Consider the following 17,895-nt stretch of genomic DNA (forward strand, 5'->3'; position numbering starts at 1 on the left):
TTTGTGCAGGCGAGGATGACATACTTGCTGTAGGTGTGTTTCTGTATTCTAACAGTGCCAAGTATGGGTCAGCTGATCTTGTCATTATTCTCTTCATTATTTTGACCGCCGCTTCTGCTTTCCCATTCGATTGAGCGTGTCCTGGAGAGCTTGTGGTGTGTTGGAACCTCCAGTCTTCACCAAATCATGCGAACTCTGCTGCAGTAAACTGTGGGCCATTATCTGACTGTTTGGCTTTAGGTATTCCATATCGTGCAAATATCTTCTTGCATGTCTTTACTACTTCTTGAGTGAATGTCTCCCGTAGGACCTCATATTCGAAAAAGTTGCTGAAGTAGTCTACTATGATCACATAAAATTTGCCCTTGTGAGTAAGCAAGTCCATACCAACTTTCATCCAGGGATATGCCGGTATGTCATGGTTTTGCAGTTTCCTTTGTTTGCTGCGTAGCATCCATAGCACAGCTGAAACACTTATCCACGTGTTGTCGTATCTCTTCTGCCATGGATGGCCAGTAGACGCAGGATCGTGCTCTCCTCAGAGTTGCCGCCGCCCCTTGATGGCTGGTGTGCAGCTTCTGTAGTATTGTGGGTCTGTATATATGTGGTATGACTAGTTGTGGTCCTTGGTATATTATGCCATCCAAGACTGCCCGCTGATCCCTGAGATGGAAGTATGGTTTGAGCGTATCTTTGACCTCCCCAGCTTCATCAGGCCACCCAGTAGTTATCAGTGCACTGACTGCCTGCATTTCTTCGTCATTCTGTGTGGTGGCTTTGATCATTTTATAGGTTTCTGTTCTTACAGGAAGGTCTTGACATGCGTCTGAAATATCCAGATCCAAGAGAAATGGCTGAATCTGAAATATTTGGCCCTTGGGTATTTGATTTTCAGTAGGTTTTCTTGTCGGGTCCCGTGAGAGCATATCTGCAGTCACTTGTTGACATCCTGGTCTGTAGAAGAGTTTGGCTGGATACCTCTGTAGAGCCAGCAGCATAAATTGGAGTCTTTTGGGAGCTTTCAGGAGAGACTTGTTTCATATCGGACTTAGTGGTTCATGGTCTGTGTGGATGCTGACCTCGGGATTCCCAAAGACATATTGATCAAAGTGTTGCATCGCATATACAATCGCCAGCAGTTCTCACTTTTTCTCACTGTCAGTGAGACTGCGAGATGCTAAAGCTACTGGTTTGTCTAACTGGATATGGGCTGTGCCTAGTCCATTTGTGCTGGCATCGCATTGTACAGTGACTGGTTGATTGACTTTAAAGTACTGTAGAGTTGTCTCCGATATTGCGAGCTGCTTCAGTTTCTCAAATGCTCGCTCTTGGTCTTTTCCCCAGAGGTATTCATCTTGCTTTGTACCGAGTAATCTTCTGAGTGGTTCGGTTTCCGCTGAGCAGTTTGGTATGAATTTAAACAAATAGTTGATATGGCCTACAAATCTTCTTACTGCATCGCTATCTTTTGGTGTCTTCATATTTTGTATTGCCTTGGTTTTACGAGGGTCCTTCTTCACACAATCTCTGGATATGATATGGCCAATGTAGGTCAGTTCACTGAGAAGAAACTGGCACTTATCTTTGTTGAGCTTCAGGTTGATCTCTTCAGCTCTCTCCATCAGCTTCTTCAGATTGTGGTTATGATTCTTTGTAGCTTCTTCTGTTGTTTGCCCCTTGCCATATACTAAGATGTCGTCGGCAACTATCATAACCCCCTCTAGACCAGACAAGGCATCTGAAAGCCGTCGTTGAAATTCCTCTGGACTGAAGGAGAGGCAAAAGGGCATTCCAAGCCACCTGTACTTGCCAAAAGGCATCCAGAAGGTCATCAGGTCGCTCGATTGTTTGTCTAGCTTTACCTGTAGAAACCCATCCTTGGTGTTGCACAAAGAGAAAACCTTAGCTCCGTCTAGCTCAGGAGGAACGTCTTCTAGCATCAGCATGGGAAAGTGATTCCATTTGATGGCCTTGTTTAAGTTGGCAGGGTCTATGCACAACCTCAGTTTTCCATTCGGTTTTCTTCTGGCCAGAGCGTGGCTGATCCACGGTGTGAGGTAATCTACCTTTTCTACAATATCAGCTTCGGTGAGTGATTGTAGTTTCTCTTTGAAGTTATTGCGCATTGAAAGCGCTACCTTGCGGTTCTGGCATTGGGTCAACACTTGGGTCTTAACACTTGGGTCAACTTCTATACTGTACTTGCCTGGTAGACACCCCGTGCCCTTGAATACGGACTGGTGCTGCTCTAGTATGGACTTGAGTTCTGTGTGACCATCCTGATTGATGACATTCACCCATTCCTTGTTGGCTGAAAGTATACTCAAGTTCAGACAAGCGTCTAGCGACAATAGGCTCATATTGGAAGACTTGACCACATGGAATTTAAAGTGTTGACCTTGCATAATGACTTCACACTTTCCCATGGTTGATCATATATCTGCAATGTAGGCAATCTCTTTTTTGTGAGCGGGGGTTTTCCCAATGATTCGTAATCTCTGCTGTTAAACTCCTGTTATGGTGTCAGTTTCTATGCTGGAAGTAAGCTTTTTGTTTTTCCTGATCACCTTAATGCACAACAAAGACTCTGTTGAATCACTATCAGACTCCTGAGGCTGGTTGTTTGTCAGAGCGTGCACCTGTTGCTTCCTTTTGCTCCTGCATACGGCCTTGTAATAATTATATTTCTTGCATTTCGCACATTGCTTACCACATGCCGGGCATTGTCGCGGCAGGTGTGAGCCACCACAGTGTCCGCAGCCTGAACGCCCGCTTTCTCCATCCTCAGTTTTCATCTTTCTGTCTTTACTCGAGCGATCTCGGAAGCTATGGACTGATTCTTCTATTTTGATTGATTGAAGATCTGCATTGGAGGTTTCTGAGATCTTACATTTCTTTACTGCTGCTTCCAGAGTCGACCCCTCAGATTCTTCAAAGAGTTTTCTTCTCAGCTTGTCATATGTGATGCCAAGCAGCAAGGCTTGCATCATGAATTCATCGTACATTTCTCCAAGGCTACATTCTCTGGCTATTTTGTGTAATTCAGTGATGTACTCATCAACAGAGAGACTCCCTTATTTCGTAGATAACAGTTGGTGTCTCTTTATAATCTTGTTAGAAGTCTTGTTGCATGTCTGGTCAAACTTCTCTAACACATCCTTGTAGACCTCCTTTGATTTCCCTTGTCCAAATTTGAAACTTTTGAAAATGTTAGTTCTTTTTGGCTCAATAGACCTCAAAAGGAGGGCGATCTTGATTTTGTCATCCTTGTCCGATTTTTCTGCAGCTATCAGGTAGTAACCGAACTCTTCTTTGAAACGAGTCCATTGAGTTGACAGATCACCTCCTTTTTGCAAAGATTTGGGAACTAAGAAACTGTCTGCCCCTGCCATCTTGGACGAAATGTTATAGCATTATCTGTGGTGGCAGTGAAGTTCTTATTCTTGAAGGTGGAACTCACTCGATGGCACCATGTTTGTTTTATGGTTGGTGTGTGTAAGTTAGTGTTATATGACTTGTTGTTGGTGACAGAGCTTGATCATATGGGTGTTTGACTTTGAGTTTATTTCTTTACTTCAGTCTCACAATTTTAAGTCAGAGAATGTACTGAAAACATAAACAAAACGGAGTATCAGTATTTAAGTACGATATTGCACAGGTAGTGTAACAGAGTATTGAGCATAATACATCAACTGTTCAGAAATGATTACGAAACACAAGAATACCTTTTGTGTGAAGAGGACCAGTTTGTAGAATGTAGAATATTGGACACGATGTGAAGAACCCAAATATTTATGATAAATGTTTTAAACCAAAGTAAATATTCAAAACTGCATTTGAGAGGATAACTCCAAATTGTTCAAGACATGAACACAATGCACAATTCTGTTTACATTTCAAAACGTCATAGCAACCAATGTCAAGAAGTTGTGATATTTATCTAGATTTCTGTATTTACATCCAAAAGATTATGTTGAATTTAAAAATCTAAACAGGTTTTAGCTGGTTGTCATAGAAATACCTGTATATTTATAAAAAAAATGTATTACTTAATTTTGCAGATATTAAAAATAGCTTGGCAGTACCACGATATCGGACACGGCCAAATCATCAACAAAATCTTTAGAAAAATAACAACAGTAACATATTGCACACCATCGGTCTCTATATACTTCGATCTTGAAATCCGAAAAATTATTCTTATAATTAAATCTGATAATAATCCTATTAAATCGAATAATTATTTTTATAATTAAATATTGTAATAATCTTGTAAGAACCGTTAGGAAAATATCATCGTAATTCCCTCTACTTTCAATGCTTTTGACATCAGGTGGAATACCAAACTACTCATTATAAGTGTTAAAAATGTCAGAGCTATCTTTAAAATCGGCAAAAAAAACCGATTATATCTATCGGACGCTATTTTTCAGTACTTCCTGTTTAACATAGCAACGATCGTAAGATTTTTTTTTCGATGGTTAAAGACTTCTATTGGCTAAACTGACTTCTGATTCAGAAAGATCACTCTTTGATTGGTCCAGATGCACGTGTTACAAAAATCGTTACCAATATTATAAATTCAGTTGGTGAAACTTCAAAGTCGGATAACTCAACTTCGTGATTTGCGACTTAACCATGGTTTGTGTGACCGCTACACAGTTATTAGACTATCTCTTGACATAGTCTTCCAAGTAAGTAGGAGAACATCAAGACCAACCGTGAAGATTTTGGGATGACCGGAGATTCTGGTACTGGGCTTCCTGTCGCATCATTTGATTCCAGAGACCGATTTGTTGTTGAGGCAGCGTTAGCAGATTTGCCCGGGTTATCTTGTCCTACTGAACTGTTCTCGAGGTGGTTGCTTTCTGGCAGCATCACAGCTTGGTTTCTTAAAGCTGAGATACTTCGGTCGATGTCTCACATGGATGTGTAGTGTGAGCCTGTAGTTGATCCTGATGTTGTCTTGCCCTCCACTAAAGATCCAGTGCACCTTGTATCCAAAACATACAATCTTCAATGTGGTCTGTCACAACTCCAGAAAGCCATCTCTTGTTTGGTGTCTTATAATCCTGGTACCACACAAGTAAACCTATTTGGAATCGCCTCAAATGAGTCTCTGGTAGCTTCTCTGGCGATTGCTTTGAGATTTATGATAGCCTCAAGAGATCTAACCTCGTCCTTATATTTCGACCATATAGCATTTCTGATAGAGTTCTTCCTGTTGTGCTGTGAAGGGTTGTGCGGTACTTCAGCAAGAAGCGATCTATTCTGTTCACATGGTCTACTGTGCGACTTGCAAGCTAGTTTAAATGTCTGGTAAACCTCCCCGCTTGCCAGTTACTCTGTGGGTAATAGAGCACTGTGGTAATGTGGTTTATGCCATTTTTCAACAAGAGTTTGTTGAATTCTTCTGATGTGAACCGTGATCTATTACCCGTTACAATTACATTTGGTAAACCCTGCCAAGCGAATAGATTTCTCGATATCGATACTGTTGATGACGATGTGGTTGATCTCATCGGAAACACTTCTAGCAACTTCGAATGTGCATCCACTGCTAGTAAAAACATGTGTCGGTCTAAAGGACCAGCAAAGTCCACATGAATTTTTTGCCAGGAAAGCTCTGCTGGGCTTAATTATGTGTAACAGGTTTGTTCTGGACATTGTTGCAAGCATAGCATGCACAGGTCATGACTTCAATGTCTCTGTCAATCTCAGGCTACCACACATAGTTTTGAGCCGTGGATTTCATCTTCGCGATTCCGACATGTCCTTCATGTAGTTCCTTTAAAATCTGTGCCCTAAGGTTGTGTGGTATGGTCAGCTGTGTCCCTCTCAGTAAACACCCATCATTGATAGATAACTCAGCCCTGCAATTGTAAAATGGATTACTTTCATATTTAGCACTAACTGGCCAGTCCTCATGAGTATATTGGAGAGACTGACAGAGAATAGTGTCCTTACTTGTTTTCTACCTCACCAATGCAAGAGGGACATGGTAGCTCACCAAAGTGTTACATATAGAACAAATCCAGTTGGTTGCAATGAACCCTGTGACAAACCTGTGGTAGTCTGAAAATGGTGTCAGCATTGCTGTGATCCTGTAAACGTCAGTATTGTATGTCATAATGTAAGTGGTTAGTATAGCAGCCCATTTCTACATGCGCATAGCTGCAATAGGTGGAATTTTTGTCTTTGGTCCCAGTCTAGTCGTCAGAGGACGATGATCAGTGATCAAAGTAAATGCTCTTCGATAGAGGTAAATTTTGAGCTTGCTGATGCCAAATATTAAAGACAGAGCTTTCCGCTCTATTTGAGCATAATTGTTTTTACTGTTGCTCAATGTTCTGGAGGTAAAGGTGACATTAGGCATGTGACAGTACGGCCATTAAACCGTATGCGGAGGCATCACAGGCGAGTCAGAGTGGTGATTTCGTGTTGTATGGCCTGAGTACTCGATCTGTGAATAAAAATCCTTGATTTGTGCAAACGCTTCATCACATTCCTTGAACCGTTACCAGGTGGTACCCTTGTTTAGCAACTTATGAAAAGGGGTGTAGCACTTCTGATCGGTTTGGCAAGAATTTTTGGTGGTAATTGATTAGGCCTAGAAAAGATCACAACTCATTCACATTCTTGCTGGCAGGTGCCTCCTCTAGGTGCCCGAACCTTACTTTCAGTTGGATGTAGCCCTTTTTCGATCTATCTTGTGACCCAAGTGTGACCCAAGGAGTTTTGTAGAAATGAGCATTTTTCTTTGTTTACACGCAATCCGTGACTTTCAAGCCTTTGGACTGTTTCCAAGCTGGTTTGGTGTTCCTCATAATTCTTTCCTGTAATGAATATTTCATCCTAGTATCACAAAACATTAAGAATGTCTCGTAAGATTCTGTCCATAGCCCTTTGGTGGATGGCTGGTGCTGTTGAGATCCCAAAAGGCAATTGGTTGCACCAAAATAGTCCCAAGTGCGTGGCTATCGTGACATATTTCTTTTATCGCTTAGATATTTAAATTTGAGCTTTTGATAAATGCGTTGATTGCTTTTGATGCTTAAAGTGTTGCGTCGTATGGGTCCATGTGTCTTACTCTTAAAGATGTCATGGTAAAGAGATATGTGTATATCAGTTTGTCACTCACTAGGAATAATAATAATTCGGTGAAACAATAATAATTCTAATAAACCGTTAGGGATGATTAGCACTGTATGTCGTAGAGTTTTCCTTTAGCAAATTGTTATTTATTGTCAGTGGATTCTCGTAATTTGGTATTCAAATAATTTATTTTCAGTATAGCACATTTGATTTGTGTACGTTTGTTGTGTAGTCAGTTTTGGTGTGACTATAAATATCCCATCCTCGTGGCCAGTTGATAGTTTTACGCAGTGTGTGTCTAACTCACCCTAAAAATTACTATATAGGAAATAATGGTCATTGTGTGTGCACAACGACCATAATATACGAACTATAATATTTACACTATAGTACTGTACTTATATTTACGCTACTTAACGAATTATAATACTTACACCAATGACTATAATATTTAACTGATTAATATGGGTGTATTTTTCTACGATCCATATGATTGTCTCTGCGCATGATTGACATACATGTATTGTGAGATGGAAGTAAGTAATATAATGTTAATATATATGAGGATTTAGTCTATAATTCGTGATCGTAAGTAGAAACGATATAGATGTATGGGTCTATTCAAAATATGTACATGACAATGAGGATCATATTACAATCTGTATTAGTAACTCTCTTGCCCCTGATCAATCTCCTGCTCATTCTTTTCAGAGTTTTTCTATTTAATCCCCATCACATGATCTTGATGGCTTTTCCTGGTCTTCCAGCACACTAGACCATCATTTCTTCTTTTTTTTTGAAAAAAATATCACGATGACGCCCATAATCATTCCGTCATATGTATAGGTTGTAACCAGGAAACAGTGGTACCAATTTCTGCTGTTTTCCTCATAGCTTTGCAATGCACACGAATAAAAGTTTGACGATATGCTCTTGGGCTTATTCTGATTACCTTTATGATAGTTTACGGTTTCATTTTCATATTTTCTGTTTTCTTAATATAATGTAATAAAATTCTTCGTGGCACAGCCAACTCGCGCTGTTAAAATACGCCATAGGTAGTGAGTTTCATCTTATTTGATTTATTCGTATATTGCGTAAAAAGCATTCAGCATTCACGCAAAAGAAAAAAAGTGTGCGAGTGAGAGGGTTGCATTATTGACTTTTTTGTTTAGTGAGTCTTTTCTCTAGCAACTTTTTTGTTTTGCCAACCAACTCTTTGTCATTGTTTGATTTGCCCAAACTATGCAATTCTTTCTCATATCCTTCCTCTTTGTTTTTTTTTCAAAACTTCTCTTTGTGGTTCATTCGCTTCGCTAAAGTTTTTTATGATATGGATAGAATTCAGCTTTCTTAGATGACACCAGTTTTACCTCACTGTCTTTCCTTGAAGTGTAAAGTCATAGAAGTAAGGTTTGTTCCTTCTGCTTGGGACATTCCCTCTTTTATATTCTTCTCTCTGTCTGCACTTCATCCATATAGTATCTCCTAATTTAAGATCTTTTGTTGTTTTCTGTTCTTTCAATCTCCCATCCCTTTGTTCAAAACCTTTTTTTTTGCTTTTCATAGGTCTGCAGTCCTAGAGATATGCTCGCATAATATTCCTCTCCAATGTTAATTCTGCAAGGCTGCTCCCGTTTTTTAATGGTGTCACACAATATACTTTATCATGAGTGCCGAATTCCATCAGGCTCCTTTCACCAAATTGCTTTGATGGTTTGAATGCTCATTTCTGTTAATCCATTGCTTTCTGGGTAATTTGGACTGCCATTCTGATGACTGATTTTCATTTCTCTTACGCATGACATGAAAATCTTTTTCTGTAAAGCACGGACTATTGTCTGTGTGTAGTGTTTTGGGGGTTTTAATTTCATAAATATATTCCCTTTTTGCATCACTGCTCTTGATATCTTATTCACCATTTTTTTCTCCTTCAATCCACCTTATACTGCAGATTACTACCAAAATAAAATATCTGCCTGTGAACTTGAATAAGCCACAGCTCTTTTGATGGTTCCAATAATATAAGTGGATACAGGTGTGTTTTTCTCTCTTTGATGCATGCGTTGCAGCTTATAACAAAATCTTTTATGCACTGCATGTTTAGTTACGACATGCTAGCGATAGCTTGCTGTGTACAGTTTTCTATTCTTTGTGGATCCGCTTTAGCATATATTTTACTAAAACTTTTTGGTACAGCCACTTTGATCTTTCTCATGTCAAGTTGATCCTTGGTTGTTATATATCTGTCTATATATCTGTGAATATCTGTCTCAACTTCCCCAAACTTCTTTTTTTGTTTTGGTTTTTGCAATGACTTGTTGGTAGGTCTCATCTTCATTATCCTTGTCATTCTTATCCCTTGCACTTCATCATCATACTTCTCACAGGCTTGTATAATTCATGATTTTCCACTGATCATTTTTATTGCTGTTCCCTTTATTAATCTTCTCATCTTTGAAAAGTATCTTAGCATTAAAGGTGCAACAAAATTCACATTACAGTTATTTGGTATCAAAATATTCACCATGTCTTACTCTGTTGTGTTGTAGGTGCAAAATATATGGAAATGTGATTACAAGCTCTTAAAAACTTAAAACCGAACAGTTAATCGCCACCATCACGAAACTGCCATAGATAGAAGCCATCTTGTTCAGCTATGTCCCATTTGAGCCGTTTCATTCTTTTATTATTTTATGCCTGAAGTTGTTTGTTAAGTTTTAATAATTTCTGGAAGTTTGGTCAATAATTAATCTATTACCACTTTAGCCTTTAGAATTTTTTGTAGCTTTTCAAGTTATTTCATCCTGTTTTTTACCATTTTGATTCAGATTAATCTTTGATATTCCTTCTCAAAATTTTATCTCTTCTTATGAGCAAAATTCCACAGCTTCACTCAAAAGCTTCTCTGAAAGTTATTTGTACATTTTGTTCTTGACAAAAAGGGGATATATTTTTCTAAATTATTTTACTTAGCATGTATCTCAGTCAACGGAGTCATGAAAGTACTTCTGGTAATAATTAACACATGACAACTTTAGTTGGTTGAGTTTCACCTTGGGAATTTTTTCAAATTTATTGGGTAAACTTAATACACCTAAACATTTTAATGTAAAGGATTTCTGGCTAACTTTTTAATTAACAACATCAAGATGACACCGGCGTTTTTTATAGTAGAAACATTTTTATCCTTCCAATAGCAATCAATAATTTACAAGTGTGTTTGTGTTACTTTTTCAGTCGTCTTTTTCTGTTCATTGAATGGAGGCACTATCAGTCTGGCTATAGTTGCTCCTCCCATTATCCAGGGCGGATCGTCTTTGCTGTACCAGGCCGAATCGTCTTTGTTGTACCAGGCCGGATCATCTTTGCTTTACCAGGCCGGATCGTCTCTGCTGTAGCAGGCCGGATTGTCTTTGCTATACCAGGCCGGATCGTTTTTGCTGTACCAGGCCAGTCAGTTTCCAGTTGGCCTGATCTTCCACCTTATAGGCCCAACCGACTTCCTCCACATTAGCTCAATGTAGCACATTTGAAAGAAGAGCATTATAGAGCTTGTTTTTGTTCTGCAACCTCCATGTAAGTCTGCCAATGAGTCTCATCAGTCTTGGTAAATTTTCTTAGATTTCTATCCATAGAAACTCTGCTTTAGTCTACCCAAACAACCATAAAGCTGCTTAAACTAATAGTGTTGAAACATTCAATTTCAATTACGTGGTACTCACTGGTAGCAACTAAATTGGTTAGCTGTGCTCCTCATTCTTCTAAAACAGTGGTTCTTAACTTTTTTGGATGTGCTGAATCCTACCAATTCCATATGCTCTTTCACTGAATCATTTTCTATTAACAAAATAGAATATGATTTTTTCACATTCAAGGCAGGTAACCTCTAATTGAATGCCATCTTCATTTAAACACAACTTCTATTGGACCACCACTATAGGAGAAGGGTTGAAAAATAGAGCGCCACCCTTTAATTGAATGTCACCTCCATTTGACCGCCACTTTGGTATTCTGTGATTTTTGCAAACCCATAAGTGATCAGTAAAAAAGTGTCTACAACATAGTACTAATAATGACTCAGTTACATCAATGGCAATTGATTCTTTTTTGCTTACTGTTCATATTGAAATCCAATTTTTGATTCTATTGATTGACAGTTTTTCCTTAAAACTTTAAAAGCAACACTAGAAATTATTAATAACTGTTTCAGGCGAATGATAGTTCCTTGTTTAAAGTTCTTTGTCATATCTGTCAGCTTAAAGCGTTTTGATGAACGATGAAAATACTCTTCAGGAACACTGTTCTATGTAATAGCCGCCATTGTTATGGCATATTCTAACTTGAAAATGTTAAAAATGTTTTCGAAAGTTGGAAACGTTATTTCCATAATCAAAGTGGTCCCTTGTTTAATTCGGTCTAATACTTCGACGTATATGAAAAACGTTTTAGAAAAAGTTCGGAGGTCGTTGGCATTAATGTCGATTTGTCTGAAGGATAGTGCAAAATATAGGTGGCATTCGCTTTGTCCATAAAAGGGTTAACTTATTGTTCCAAAAATCTGACAAGCTAATCGAAAAATGCAGTGCTACCCTTCAATTGAACGCCACCTCTAATTAAATGCCACTATAGGGGAAGGGTTGAAAAATAAAGTGCCATGGCGTTCAAATAGAGGTTTTACGGTAGGCTATGAATCACCCAGCATGATGTTATAGACATTATAGTTGGTTGAGTTAGCAAGCAGTGGGATATTTTGGCATATTGAATCATTTGTATTAAACTTTTTATTCTGATGATAAAATAGAGCAGGGTTGGGCAAAGTTTTTTCTCAAAGAGCCAAATTTCAAAGTTGCAAGATTTTTGGGAACCGCATAATGTGTATCAGTATAACATTTCATACTGATAATACAAGTTTGGTAGTGGTTGTAATAAAATTTATTTATTAGAATACTTTTACAATAGCATTGAATAATGTTAAAGGTAGACTTGCAACAAAATTCACATTACAATTATTTGGTATCAAAAGATTCACCATGTCTTACTCTGTTGTGTTGTAGGTGCCAAACACGTGGAAATGTGATTACAAGCTCTTAAAAGCTCAAAAACAAAAAGCCGCCGTAGATTGGAATCTCTTTATTTATCTGACGTAGTCATTACAGTTTGGTTATTGTCTTGTCACATGATGTTCTCACGTGAATTGAAAGGCCAATGAAAAGCTCAATATAAAACTTATCGTAGCACTAGTTTATGACAAACACTTCGGGTTTTACCGAAAACCCCGTATCAAATATAGATGCTCGCTACTTTACAGTTCTGTTTCGGCCTGGTCTAATTGGCAAGTCGTAATCTGATCATGTGACCCAATACTTCGCAAATAATTTTTACAGCACTTTTCGATTATCACAGGTGACCAACAGGCTCGTCATGATTATCAGACAATGATATGTACTCCTTCGACGTAAGGCTAAAAAATTAAATGAATTTTTACGGCAAGTTATAAGATATCACTGCTAAAAGTGACAGCATTTACAATGACGATAAAACAGATGTGTAAGAACAATAGACATGGTTTTTTTTTAATGCGTAAAGTATATTTGTAAAAATATTTCGACAAGTAAGGCTGCAAGAAAGTGTAAACAGAAACCATCTCTCACAACTACATCACATTTGAGCCGTTTTGGAAAGGGAATCCAAACAACGGCGGTCTCGTGTGGCTGCGATTTTCTGTTCGTTTTTGAGCTTTTAAGAGCTTGTAATCACCTTTCCACATATTTTGCACCTACAACACAACAGAGTAAGACATGGTGAATCTTTTCATATCAAATAACGGTAATGTGAATTTTGTTGCAACTCAACGTTTCAAGGTTGACTTGCAACAAAATTCACATTACAATTATTTGGTATCAAAAGATTCACCATGTCTTACTCTGTTGTGTTGTAAGTGCCAAATATGTGGAAATGTGATTACAAGCTCTTAAAAGCTCAAAAACGAAAAGCCGCCGTAGATTGGAATCTCTTTATTTCGATGTCGTAGCCACAAAATTTGGTTATCGTCTTGTTACGTATGTTCTCACGTGAATTGAAAGGCCAATACAAAGCTCAATATAAAACTTATCGTAGTACTAGTTTATGACAAACACTTCTAGTTTTACCGAAGACCCCGTATCAAATATAAATGCTCGCTACTTTACAGTTTTGTTTCGGCCTGGTCTAATCGGCAGGTCGTAATCTGATCATGTGACCCAATACTTCGCAAATAATTTCTGCAGCACTGTTCGATTATCACAAGTGACCAACAGGCTCGTCATGATTATCAGACACTTATATGTACTCCTTCGAGCTAAGGTTAAAAAATTTAATGATTTTTTACGGTAAGTTATAAGATATTAGTGCTAAAAGTGACAGCATTACAATGACGATAAAATAGACGCGTAAGAACAATAGACATAGTTTTATTGAATGCGTGAAGTATATTTGTGAAAATATTTCGACGAATGAGATTGCATGAAAGTGTAAACAGAAACCATCCTGTAACAACTACCTCCCATTTGAGCCGTTTTGGAAAGCGAATCCAAACTACGGCGGTCTCGTGTGGCTGCGATTAACTGTTCGCCTTATAGCTTTTAAGAGCTTGTAATCACATTCCCTTATATTTTGCACCTACAACACAACAGAGTAAGACATGGTGAATCTTATGATACCAAATAACTGTAATGTGAATTTTGTTGCAAGTCAACCTTTGAAGTGAGCCTAAAGAGCTTTGTATAACTATATAACATTTCATGAAGAGCTACATTATAACATTTCATACTGATAATACAAGTTTGTTAGTGGCATTGTAATGAAATTTATTTATTAAAATACTTTTACAATAATATTGAATAATGTTGAAGTGAGCCTAAAGAGCTTTGTATAACTTAAAGTTTAGTGAGACACATGGAATTGTTTATGGCTGCCCATTATCTCTTGGTAGTCTGGCTCTCTACTGCAGCCTGCCATTCATAGGAGCTGACGCAAGTGATCTTGGGTCAAAGTGGATCTCAATTTGCTCTTGATATTATTCATGTATGAAAATGCTGATTCACATGTATATGTGGCAGCAAACACAGTGTACAACCATCTTCTTAGTTGAGCAAGCTGTGGATATTCAGCCTTTGTTTAAGCTTTCAAGTAGAACCCCTCCTCAATTTCATCTATATCTGTACCTTAGAGGTTACACAACTCCAGTTGCAGAGATGAGACATTAACACTTTTCAATGGCAACTGAGTAACCCACTCTCCATTAGGCTTTGCCTTCTGAGGTGCTTTTATGAGTTGTATGATATGTTTCAAAGATTGAAACTGACTAAATCGATTGCTAAACTCTTGTTGCAGCTTTTCTATAAAGTGAGTGTACTCAGCTGTACAAGAGGCCATTTCTTCATCGTCATCTAAAAATGCTTTTATAGTAGGAAAGTGAAGCATATCACCTTACACATTCACCAGAAACAACTCCAACTTATGGGAGAAGGCTTGAACAGCTGGTAGTGTATTAATGATAGTCGTGTTCTTCCCTTGAAGCTTGAGGTTCAAATCATTCAAATGGCCACAGATGTCAACAAGGAAGGCAAGGTCACTCATATCTTTAGAAAAGCTCATCATCTCTTGAAACTGTCTTGCATTCAGGCTTGTGCATGTACATGTATTTAGAAATGAGGTTAGCTCCTGACGAAAACTCAACAACCTCGACAGAGCATTTCCCTTACTTAGCCATCTAATATTATTGTATGTTAGTAAATCTTCACGAGTGGCATCGCTTTCTTTGAAAAACTTCCTTAAGTTTCTGTGTCTGAGAGCTGATTGACTTCTGAGGAAGTTGATCATCTTCATAGCCTTACACATTAGTTGTTGAAAGTGATCATTTAGTTTTCCGCATAAAACAGTTTGGTGGATGATGCAATGGAATGCTAGCATTGATGGCATATCCTTCTTCAATCTAGCTATGAGCCCTTGATCTCTTCCAACCATGGCTGGTGCGCCATCTGTTGTTACAGATATGCATTTGTGGAGAGGTATCTTCATCTTGTCAAGTCTTTTAATGAGGGCATCATAGGTAGCCGACCGGCGGTTTCTCCTTCTAATCCAACCAAAGTAAGAAGCTCCTCTTTTATTTCTTCGCCATCAAAGAATCTGCAACACAGGGTATATGACTAAAGCATAATACTATGCTTTATAAAGAAACATACTGATGCTTTATAAAGAAGCATGTAGTATAAATGTGTGGGTTAGTCACTTTGAAACAAATATCATAAAATAAATGCAACATTTTCTACTTGGAGTTGTGTTCTCTCTTCACTGTCTTTTTAAAATGCACTTGTATGGCTTCAGCTTGCAAATGCATGGTAAAAATGATTACCAGTTGTTAGTGTACAGTAGCCTACATACCTTACGAAGACTGCTAATTTAGCTACATCCATTATATCAGTAGATTTATCAATGGCGATTGAAAAGTAATCTGCCTGGTCTACATGTATATGGGTTAGCAAAGTCATTCTGAGATGATCATTAATGCTTTCAATTCCACCAGTGGCAGTTTTCCTAGAAAGTTGTATTGCCTTGACTTTACCAATCACATCACACTTATCTGGAAAAAGTGTTTGCATAGCCTCAACCATGCATTCTTTTACAATCTCAGCATGAGAATAGGGAAGCATTGCTTTTGCTAGAATCTTTGAGACTCGTAGAGAAGCTTCTGTAGCGGGTTTATCAGTAGCTGTGAAAGAAACTAGCATATTTTCTGAAGAAGTTAATGATTTTTGAAGTTTATCTAGCTTTTGATGTCTAGCTAAACATCCCAGTGGAAATGTTGCAGTAAACTCTCTGTGCTTCGCCGCATGATGTCGTTTGATTTTCGTCTTCCTGTTGGCGGAGATTGTTTCCTGGCACAATAGACATTGCGGTTTGCCATGCCTAAAAATGAATGCATATTCCAGGGTCCACTCATCTTGGAATTCTCTTGTAGATTCGTTTCTACTTCGTTTACTTTGTGAGGTTTCCGTTGTAACTCTGGGAATGGTTTGTTTTGTTGAAGATGCCATTGCTACCCCCACTGCATTAATTGGCTCAATTGCAAATGACATGTTCAACTAAGGCACAGCATCTTATATAAGCCAGCATTATGAAATCATGATGAAATGACTTACCGATTAACCCTTCTGGAGCATTCTATTTTTGTCCTCATTAGGTCAGCAACAGACGTTATTACATCAGAAAAGCTACATGTACATGATGTGATGAATTATGACTCATGACGCATGTGTAGGCTATATATATAACGCAGTAATAGTGCACTTTTAAATAAGCCTATTATGTCACAATGCTTATAGTTTTGTACTTTGCCCAGCCCTGAAATAGAGGGTAGTAAAGTAGCTCTGATAGTAAACTACTCATGAATACCATTGTTGTTATATCATTATTTAGATTTTGGCAGAGCCTTTATACTTGCACACCTTGTATGAAAGCGCAACACAAAGCCTTGTTTTGTAATTAAAAAATTTTTGCATGTGCTTATAATAGGGTTTTGGTGCTACGAGCTCATTGGATCGCCGTAGTTTATAATTAATATTAGATATTTTACATAACATGGCTCATTGTTTTATCAGCTGTTACTTTGCTCCTACCAAGTAGTACACTAGAATATGTCCTGAATAAAATTCACCATCCTGACTACATTATTTAATGCACTGTATGGTTTAATATCTGTTTAAAGGTTGTTATAAGAGCGTCTCAGTATCTGGGTATCTCAGTAGTGTTATGATGTTATGTAAAGTGTGCCAATTGTGTTTGTCTCCAAACATACCAGAAGTAGTGGTCAGTCATTGCAGGTGCCCATGTATTGCTGCCTTCCACAGCACTAAAAGACTGGTGGAATGATGATTCCATCAGTCTTTTAGTTTAGTTAATATTTAATGGTTGATACTAGTTTTATATATTGGTGTTTAGTAATGTTTCCTATGTGCCATACTTATTTTAGTTTTGTGTCCTGTTTTACAGCAGTGGTTCTTAACCTTTTTTGCCCCATTCCCCCTTTTCCAAACCTAAACACAGAAATTCCCCCCTCCCAACTCCTTCAAATAATGCACTGCAACTAGATAGTGAACTTTATTTACATATATAACTTATATACATATATATACATGTATATATACATTTATTACAGCCATATTTTCATGGAATATTAAAATGAATGTATATTGAAACTCAATATATCTATCATTGTAAGACAGTCAGCAGACTGTGTTTGTTTGGAACTGACCAGAATTTTGATGTTAGGAGTTTTTGTAGATAAACTGCCAAATTCCCCCTAAAATCCCAAAATTCCCCCCTGGTGGGGGAATTCTCCCTGGTTAAGAACGACTGTTTTACAGAGTTAATTTGATTAACGTGAGCATTTGGGGTGTTGTTTACGACCTTGGCGAAAATGTTCCAAATCTTAGAAGCTAATGACTTGCGGTAATACTTAAATAACGTTCCTTTAGTCATTTGTGTAAATATTGTACTGATATAATTTTATGACTATGACATATGGCATGCATCATTGAGAATGCATGTCATATGTTAATACAAATTTATAACTCTTTTGTCTATTAAAAGACATTGTATTGTTTTTCATTATTTTCAGATCGACATTTGGTATTATGTTTGTTCCAATCATCAGACGCATCTCTCAGACTCACTCACCACGACTCTTTCATAGATTATTATCTACTACTTCTATACCTAAACCTGATCAGGTAGCGGCAGAACATGACAGAAAACATT

At 37.9% G+C, this 17,895-nt stretch overlaps 1 protein-coding gene across 1 annotated transcript; it reads right to left on the minus strand.

Annotated features, from left to right (window-relative positions):
• Positions 1–416: 416 nt before the first annotated feature.
• LOC137400839 (uncharacterized) lies at positions 417–998 on the minus strand. Its single transcript, XM_068087181.1, has one exon. The coding sequence runs from the start codon at positions 996–998 to the stop codon at positions 417–419; it is 582 nt and encodes a 193-aa protein (XP_067943282.1).
• Between the last annotated feature and the right edge of the window lie 16,897 nt (positions 999–17,895).

The sequence above is a fragment of the Watersipora subatra genome, chromosome 7, assembly GCF_963576615.1.
Source record: "Watersipora subatra chromosome 7, tzWatSuba1.1, whole genome shotgun sequence".
Lineage (NCBI taxonomy): Eukaryota > Metazoa > Bryozoa > Gymnolaemata > Cheilostomatida > Watersiporidae > Watersipora > Watersipora subatra.

Bases quoted from the DNA above. Each gene is read 5' to 3' on its own strand.
- LOC137400839 (XM_068087181.1), bottom strand. From the start codon at position 998: ATGCTGCTGGCTCTACAGAGGTATCCAGCCAAACTCTTCTACAGACCA.